Source organism: Meleagris gallopavo, chromosome 1, assembly GCF_905368555.1.
Source record: "Meleagris gallopavo chromosome 1, MGAL_WU_HG_1.1, whole genome shotgun sequence".
Classification (NCBI taxonomy): domain Eukaryota; kingdom Metazoa; phylum Chordata; class Aves; order Galliformes; family Phasianidae; genus Meleagris; species Meleagris gallopavo.
Window position 1 is genome coordinate 12,565,720 of NC_139404.1, and position 9,016 is coordinate 12,574,735.

General features: G+C 39.0%; 1 protein-coding gene across 2 annotated transcripts; it reads left to right on the plus strand.

The window, feature by feature from the left end:
- The first annotated feature begins 124 nt into the window (after positions 1-124).
- On the plus strand, positions 125-8,141 carry ARMC10 (armadillo repeat containing 10). Of its 2 annotated transcripts, XM_085216848.1 has the most exons (6): positions 128-468; positions 1,562-1,710; positions 2,662-2,796; positions 4,099-4,275; positions 5,369-5,440; positions 6,732-7,274. In XM_085216848.1, the coding sequence occupies exons 1-6, from the start codon at positions 144-146 to the stop codon at positions 6,984-6,986; spliced, it is 1,113 nt and encodes a 370-aa protein (XP_085072974.1). In that variant the 5' UTR covers positions 128-143; the 3' UTR covers positions 6,987-7,274. The 2 variants fall into 2 exon arrangements, with proteins under 2 accessions (XP_085072977.1, XP_085072974.1); XM_085216851.1 differs by lacking the exon at positions 5,369-5,440 and having other exon boundaries at positions 125-468; positions 6,732-8,141.
- The last annotated feature ends 875 nt before the right edge of the window (positions 8,142-9,016 follow it).

Below are 9,016 nucleotides of genomic sequence, written 5' to 3' on the forward strand. Positions count from 1 at the left end.
CCGCCCCGCCCCGCCCCTTCCACACACGCGTTGGTTCCCCGTGAAAAAAAGACGGCAGCGAGCAGCCCTCGGGGTGTGTCCGTGTTTGGAGAGGGAGCGCGGTGCCTCTCGCTTTGGTCAGCGCTCACGCGTGTCCCTGGGACATGCGCTTTACACGGCGCTGTACTTTGTTAAGACGGCGCTACTTTCACTTTGTTGTTGTTGTAAGAACGAGCCGAAGCAGGAGCCGAGCCGCGGCCGAACCGGGCGGGCTCACAAGCCGAGCCAGGCACGCAGCTCTCAGAGCAGCGGGGCGGCGCCGGATGCGGCATCGGCTTCCGCGGGCGGGGAAGATGGGCGAGCGGCGTATCGTGAGAGCGGCCGTGCTGGGGCTGGTGCTCGGCGCCGGCGCTTGTTACTGCTACCGCCTCTGGAGGCGGGCGGTGGGTCGAGGGCGGCGGAGGGCAGCGCCCTGCGTTCCGCCCTCAGGTGAGGAAGGGGAGGAGAAGGAGGACGGGCGGCGCGGCGGGGCCGGCAGGGCCGGCAGCGCGGTGAGCGCCGGGAAGGCCCGCTGCTGCGGGGCGGGCTTACAGCCGGAGTCTCCTCTGGAGAAAGTCAGAACTTGCCTGCACGCTTTCCCGTGTAACGCAGTGTAGGGAGCCTGCTGCTGCAGGGCTTGGAGCCCCTGCGGTTCTGTGATCCTGACAGAACGGCCTTTCTCTGTTCACCGCGGGACTCCATCACGGAGCAGCGCCGTTCCTGACATCTGGGCTGTGGCTTTGTGAGAGGAGCGCAGTACGCGGGCACAGCGTCACCAGCATGATTTCTGCAAGCAGTAGGCTGCAAATCAGAAGGCTTATTCACTTTCCCTGCAATGTCCAGACAGATCTCCACATTTCATCTTGTGGAACACAAGGAAAAAGTTAACGTTCAGTGAACATTCCCTGTAATTTTGTAAGGAAGGTTTGCTGTTAATTAACCTTAGAGAAATACACCTCAAGCTCTTGTTACGCATTCCTTTTCTTTTCCTTCTTTTTATACCTTGAGAAGAAGTAGTCACTGCATTCAGGAAAAAAGATGAAAGTCGTGCTGTGGTAAAGAAAAATCTTTTTGCCACTATATGGTTGTTGGGTACAATCAAACATAGATTATGTATGTATTTGTGGACAGCGGGTCGAGGGAAGTGATTGTTCCACTCTGCTCTGCCATGGTGAGGCTGCATCTGGAGTATTGGGTCCAGTTCTGGGCTCCCCAGTTCAAGAGATAGGGAACTGCTGGAGAGAGTCCAGTGGAGGGTCATGAACTGGGAGCCTGGAGCACCTCCTGTGTGAGGAAAGGTTGAGACCTGGGGCTGTTCAGCCTGGAGAAGAGAACGCTGGAGAGGGATCTCATCACTGTGTATAAATATCTGAAGTACAGGAGTCAAGTCACTGGGGGCAAACTCTTTTCAGTGGCGTGCAGCAATAGAACAAGGGACAATAGGGAGAAACTGGAACAGAGTTAAAACTCAACTTGCTAAAAAAGCATTCGTTGCGAACTAAGTGAAATGTCTCAAACTTAGTATTATTTAATTTTTAAACAGTGATGGAAGAAATTCCTCCATCACCCCACAGCATGGATGCAGACGCTCTACAGAAGCTTATTCATTTGCTCAAGGCCACAGATGATCCATTAATTCAGGAGCAAGCTTTAATCACTCTCAGTAACAGTGCTGCCTTCTCTGTAAATCAAGTAAGTATTGTTCTGTAGAAAACAACAGCATTTCACTACCGATCAGTATGGAAAATGAAGGACGCTGTTTTGCTTACGAGTGTCACAAGATTGAGAGCTGGGTTAACCTGTATTCTAAATTTTGTTTTATGTTTATGCCTTAGTTTCATGCTAGTCCAAAGAATGCAATTAATCAGCCTCACAAGATTTCTGTGCTTAATATTTGTATACATTAAATGTACTTAAACTCTGTACAATGTCCTGTATTTTCAAAGTGCTGTAAATATGTCTTTTGCTGCCTTCAGTTATATAATGTTAATTAAAAGGCTGAATTTGAGACAGGTTAGATAATCTCAGATCCAATCTGAAAACTACAGAAATATTTTCAAGTAGCTTTGATGTTTACAAAGCTGTGTGCCATTTGCAGCAGCTTCCCTGCCATCCAGCTCTCTTTGATTCAGTTGGAAATATGATGCAGAAAAGCTTTGGCTCTAAGCAGGCATGTTCGAAATTTCAGTTGAATTAATAGATTCCAAGTCAAAGTGCATCTTAGAGATTATATGTCTTACAATTAACAAGCTGTATCAAATCCTTCTTCAATTAAGCACTAGCAAAATGGGTTTTATTCTGAGTGCTTTAGGAGCTTGCTTAATTTGCAAGCTCTTCAAAATTCTATTATTTTATGGGCAACTCTATAGAAGGTTGTATGCTGTTGGTGTCTCTCAAATGAAATTATATTCCAATGCAATTTTGAGACTATGAGCTGGTGGCAGTTTTAAAATAAATACCATAGTTTATTTTTATATGCAATCATAATACAAAAAATAACAAACTAAGACTTTAAACAGAGTAGTCTGTTCCGAAAGTTTTAATTCACACAATTTCCTTTGCACAAAAAGAAACTTTGAGTAAAGCTTTCAGCATTTAATTTAAAATTTGCAACGGTCTTATTGAGTACCTTTTATATTTCAGGATATAATTCGAAATTTGGATGGCCTTTCTGTAATTGGAGGGATGCTCTTGGATTGTGTTCCCACAGTTAAAGAAAAAGCACTAAATGCACTTAATAATTTGAGTATGAATATTAAAAATCAGGAAGAGATACAGGTAAGTTTATTACAGGGAAAAAATACAAGTAGTTGAGACACAGGAAGTAGTGTGGGGCTTTCAGCATATTTTTAAAATATGAGGGAGAATGCTAAAATGTCTTGAGGTTAGACATAAGAGTCATCAGTTGTAGATGATCTGTGCACCCTAAGGCCAAATGGATAACTTAATGCATTTGTATCACTGGCAATTTATTTTTTGAAAAAGCACCAAGGAAACTAAGCAGGCTGTATTTAGCTTTCACCAAGTGCTGCTAAACAGAGATACTGCTGTTAGGTTTATAGGGAAATAATGTGAGGCAAAGTGATTTCGAAATATCCCTAGAACATCAGTAAGGTCGTGCAATAAGACGGGTAGCAGTCTGAGTCTCACATGACTCCCTAGGCAAGGGAACTGGATGAGAAAATGGTAATTGATCCTCTGGGCTTGTCTGTGGTGTTTTACTCTTTAAAAAAACCCATCTGTAATAATGGTAGTAAGTCCTGCTGATAAATACAGTAGATGGTACAGATGAGATGGGACCAGCCATCAGAAAAAGCCTCTTATGGCATTACTTGATCAAGAAGTGTCCAAGCAGTGAGCTTACATGCAGATTTGAAGACTTTTGGAAGCCTTTTCTTTAGCATGATAGAAAGACACTTTGATTATACACTGTCATTTATAGCATCTTTAGAGCTGAGCAACTTTTTTTAAAGTAGTGCTTGCCCGTGGCAAATATTTATATAGACATGCAGGTAGAAAACAACTCCTTTGACGAAGGCAAAGTAATTTTTTTCTTAGAGCTCCAAAGTTCACTGTGTGATGTCATTCAGAAAAAAATTTTGTAGATAATAGTTGCCAGTGTCAGTTGTCATCACCATTCTTGAGATGTATTCCAGTGAATGGACCATGTAATTGGAAAGAAGGATTTCTTTCCAAGCCTTATCCTTGGCTTGTTCTGAACATTTAAGACCTTAGTTGCTTTAAGTAGGTGATTTTCAAAATAACCCCTTGAAGCAAATGCGCCACTTCTGAGATGGTGTCAAAGCAATTTAAGTTTTCAGAGTAATTTATGCTTCAGGAAAGTTAAGGAGTGTAAGTCTGGCCTGTCTGCTTCTATCAGGTCACAGAATTTGTATGTATTAAAAATGAAACAAAACATAAGTGCTTGTTTCTAAGTACCTTGATCAGATTATGTATTCAACAAGCAGTGTTCAGTAGGTATTTACGTTCCTGTTGCTAGACTGTTGATGCTATTTGTGAATAGAAAATCTGCTTGTCTCAAAGAAATGTCTTTCCTTTTCATCTTTTCTTTTTCCCAAGGTATATATTATGCAAGTTTGTAAGAACATTGAATCAGCTCCTCTGAACTCTGATCTGCAGCTAGCTGGACTCCGATTGTTGACAAATATGTCTGTTACCAATGACTATCATTATAAGATGATAAACAAGATTCCATGCTTTCTTCATTTGCTTTCAGAAGGATCTGAAAGGACACAGGTATTGAGTACTGTATTGTTATAAACCGTTTATGAAGCTGTTTTACTTGCCTCCTTTCTACTGTTTTTGTAACATGGTTTAGAGTGTGCTTAGAAAAATAAGGATTTATTGGCAATAGCTGACAGTCCATAAAAAATGACATATGCATATCTATATTACTTACTCCACATAAATTCAGGAAGAATGGAGAGAGGGAAGGAAGAGAATCTTGATAGCGCAGTTATTGGGCTAGAGCTGTAGCTAGCAAAACCCTACTGTGTGCACAGTTTTTGCTCACTTCATCTACTACAGCAGCTCTAGAGTTCTGCTTACCAAACACTGCAATTGCACAACAGGGCAAGAAAGATCTGCATTTGAAAGGCCTCACGGATGCATGAATTCTTGCGATATTCCATCAATATCAATGCACTGAATTGTTCTACCAGATCAAAAATAACTTTCAGCAGTACAAAGTTCCACTAAAGTTACTAGATATACTTCACTGAAGTACAATAAATAGTATTTGGCCTTTTTCCAGTGTTTATATAAAAGATTAGTGCCACAAAGTCCAGGAAAGGACAAAGCTGTGTTTGTGTGTGCTTCTGATCACGTTTTAAGCGCTTGTTTATTTTTTAGCTCTGCATCCTGTTCCTTATTGCTTATACTTTAGATTAACATCTCCTTTCACAGTCTCACCTCCTACATTTAAAATACTAAGGAAGCTCAGTCCTAGATTTCAAACTTATATAAGCCTTGCTGATGTAATTGTGTGAAAGCTTAAATCCTGGAAAAAAAACAAAATCTATCTTCTTTTCATGTTAAAAAAAGAAGACAGTGCAGACTATACTGGAGTCCTTACAGTCTGGTGACCATGTTAAAAGAATGATTTTCATGAAATTCCTTGCTTTAGTGAAAAATCCAGATTCTCTGAAAGAAGGTGAGAATTTGTTTGAGATTATCAGAATAAAGGAAACCAGAAGTTAGTGGGCTACACTAAAAAGTGGTGGGTATGCTTGGAGTAGAGAGGCATGCCAAAGGTGCCAGGGAGCACTAATCTCTGCTCACACATTCCGGTTCTGGAGACTGCAATGATCATGCATGTTCCTCATTTCAGATACAAGTTTTGAAAGTCCTTGTGAACTTGTCTGCAAACCCAGCCACAACAAGACACTTTCTTAAAGCTCAAGTAAGGTTTTAGTTTATTTTTTTTAGCAATTATTTACGTGTATGTATGTAGATGTGTACGTGTAATATGTTTAAATTCTTCTAATCCAAGCTTATATGTAACTCTGAAGTAAAGTTTTAGTAAGTAACTGGTTCATATAAATAATTAGAAGTATACATTCTTTCACAGGTTAGCATTCTAGGTTGTGGTATATTACAGATTACATTACTTGCAAATGTACAGGGCATATGTACTTGAAAGCACTTAGTCATACTTCCTGTATAATATTCCAGATCATAGGATCACAGAAAAGCTTGGGTTGGAAAGAACCTCTATAGATCATAGAGTTCCAGCCCCCTTGCCACCCACCAGTAGGTTCCCCAGGGCCCCATCCAGCCTGACCTTGAGTTCCAGAGATGCAGTATCCACAGCTTCTCTGGGCAGCTGTGCCTTACTGCTCTCATAACGAAGATTTTTTTCCTAGTGTCTAATCCAAACCTCTTTTAGTTTAGAGCCAAACAGGGGTAAGGTGGAGAAGCCCATTCTCACTTTCCCTTTTCACCTTTTCAATTGCTAATGCACCTAATAAAATTAAATTCCACTGAAATCCCCCACCTCTTTATTCAAATGCACCCATAAATCTTTTTCTCTAGGCATTATGAATTAACTTATCTTGTGCATCACTTGTCTTCATGGAGAACTTTATCTGACACTTCCCATTGCTGGCTTAACATACACATTTGTTTCAGTTACATCCTTTTCTCATACCAAAAACAAAAGGTTTGGGGCTGGAATGGTTCTGCACCTTCTTCCTCCTCACTAAAATATGTTTCTTAAAATATGCAGTGGCTGATTTTTAAAAAGCAAACTTTTTACTTCTGAGGTATTTCCCAGAAGCAGAGCTAGTCTAGATACTACTGGATTTTCACAATTAAAACACGATTAGGGTAGGCATATGTTCAGTTCTATCAGAGATGTTAACAAACATTTAGATTACCACAGAAGGCAAAAGTAACATTACTTGAAGAAAAACAGGCTCTCTTACAGACAGAAAGCTTCCACACCACTCTATTTTAGAAACTGAAAGTATGAAGTATTAATTAGCTTATGACACACATCTTTTCAAAAGAGTAAACATGAATGCTGTGCAGGTTTCCTGCTCGATATCTCAGCATATGTAGTTCTGGTATTTCACAAGATTTCTGACTTAGATTGTTTAGGTGCAGATTTCTTTTCTATTTTTTAAAGTTAGATTTAGCTAGATGTACTTAACACTGATGATTAAATATGGATCATTTATTTAATGTCCTAGGTGCCATCGCTGTTGTTACTCTTTGACAACTGTATAAACACAGATATTCTGCTCAGAGCCCTGGTATTTGCAGCAAATTTGAAAAAGAACATGAACAGTGAAGATGGCATCATGATGGAGGATGAATACAGTGAAGACTCCGTTTTCTCTATACTCTGCAGGGATTCTACTGCATTTGCTCAGAAGCTGGCATCTTTACTGCATCACCCTGACACAGATGTGAAAGAGCAAGTTGTGAGACTACTAACACAGTAGTAATTTACTAGTGACTGAAAAATGTCTAATCTTAAGATTAGATATTAAAAAAATGTTGAATATTGCTATTGTACTTGGCAATCAATCACAAGAGACTCTATATTAAACACATTGTGGAGTATAACAGATTTCTTGTAAAAAGCAAGATAAGAAACAGGTTACTTAGCACTGAGAAACCACTATACAACTGGTATATGTAAACAGAGGGAGGCACATTTTAAAGCATGAATCTTTTACATGTACAGTGAACATTTTTAATTCATGAATAAAGTCTATCTACATTCTTAAGGCTAGAATTTTTGTGCCTTAGATATTTACAGCTGTTGAATAAGCATCTATATAATGATGCATTAAAGATTCAGCAATCAGTGCTTAGTTGTTTTCATTTTATTACTCTGATACCTGTTAAACAGCTGCAGGCAAATATTAGAAAATCTGAAAAACAGTGCCAAACTATCACTGACTTCCTGTAGAAACAGTATTTTCAATGAAAAATGCATATTAAAATTATGTAGCCATATGTTTAGTACCTCTACTCCATTTAGTTAAACTACAGTGCAGTCAGACACGACATGAAACATTTCTATACTTCAACAAAATCAAAGGATTTTTATCTCCTTTGGAGGACTGATAGCTTTAAATGAAAGCATACATATTTTTCAAATTATATTACTGTCAAAGAATCTGCAAATGCAACTCAATTATCTTTGTTAAAAGAAGCCAGGAAGAGCAGTATCATGCACATTTTTACAAAAGCTTCCTGTTCTGTAGCAGCCCTCAAGCCTGCATGGAGAGGCTTTATGAGAGCTCATGGAGAGTTCTGTTCCTGGAATGGTATCAGAACAAGTGCTTCTGTTGAGTTAGCCCCCATACATTTTCACTCATCTCTGCAGCATTAATTCAAAGTTAAATGAAATATATCAAAACATTGCAAAGGAAACTGAAGGAAGTTTCATTGATGAACAAAGAACATGTAGTAGAAAATACTGTACACTAAAACAAAATTATTAAAACTTCCAGAATGCCACATTGTGAAGACGCCTTGTATTATTTCTTTTAAGAGAAGTGCATTACCTAAGCTGTTACCAAATGCTTCATCTTTAAGATAATACATACACTTAACTGTTAATAAAGTACTACCTTTTTCTTTCTGTATATTCACTAGATATTTTACTTATTTTCAGTAGACAACACTTTCCAAATAGATAAAACTGCAAGAAAAACATGACTTGGAAAATACCTTTTATCTGTGCCCTGATCAATGAGCAGGTAAAGCCTGTACAAGTAGTTTTAACTCAACAGGAATACCATTAAGGCAGAAGTAACATCAACAGGAATCCCAAATAGAACTCTGTCCATCACTGCACATATAGTGAGCTTTTCTTTCTCCCTCCCCCTGGTCCAAACCCAGTCCATTTTGCAATACACAAATTCTATTATAATCACTTAATGTTTTGCTAGTTTTTTATATATATCAAATGGAAATATATATTTATATAAAAATACATATATATATTTCTTACTCTTTTGTATTTAGCAAAGATAAAGTCTAGGTCAGACACTGAAGAGTCACTTATTCCACTTTCGTTGTCTTCTGAGACAAGAAGATATCAGTCTATTCTTGATATATCACCTGATTTTATCAACATTTCCTTTCTTAATCTCAGCAGTGGAGATGCCTTGATGTTCCTCTCTACCTTCTCCAACTTAAAAATCAGTTTCTGTCAACCGCCAAAGGATACGAATGAATTCAAACGACCATTGTCCTCTTTATCTAAAATACAAGGAAACACTGCATTGTTGCTTCAGTCTTCTTCTGGTCCATACCTGTTTTAAAATCTATTCTTCACAGAACAATACTGCTGAGGTGTTTTGAAATAATGCAAGACTGTCTAATGCGTCTTCATGAAAGAGTCTTAATTTTTTTTTTTCTTTAATCTCCTGCCCTATACCTGGTGGAATCTTAGCAGCACCAAGCAGAACAGCTATCACTGTTGTACATACAAATACTGTAAATGAGTACATCTAAA

Excerpts from the sequence above, each read along its gene's own strand:
- ARMC10 (XM_085216848.1), top strand. The coding sequence starts at position 144 with ATGCGCTTTACACGGCGCTGTACTTTGTTAAGACGGCGCTACTTTCAC. Across the intron at positions 469-1,561 it reads GCCCTGCGTTCCGCCCTCAG|TGATGGAAGAAATTCCTCCA; the intron begins GTGAGGAAGGGG and ends ATTTTTAAACAG. Across the intron at positions 5,441-6,731 it reads GACACTTTCTTAAAGCTCAA|GTGCCATCGCTGTTGTTACT; the intron begins GTAAGGTTTTAG and ends TTAATGTCCTAG.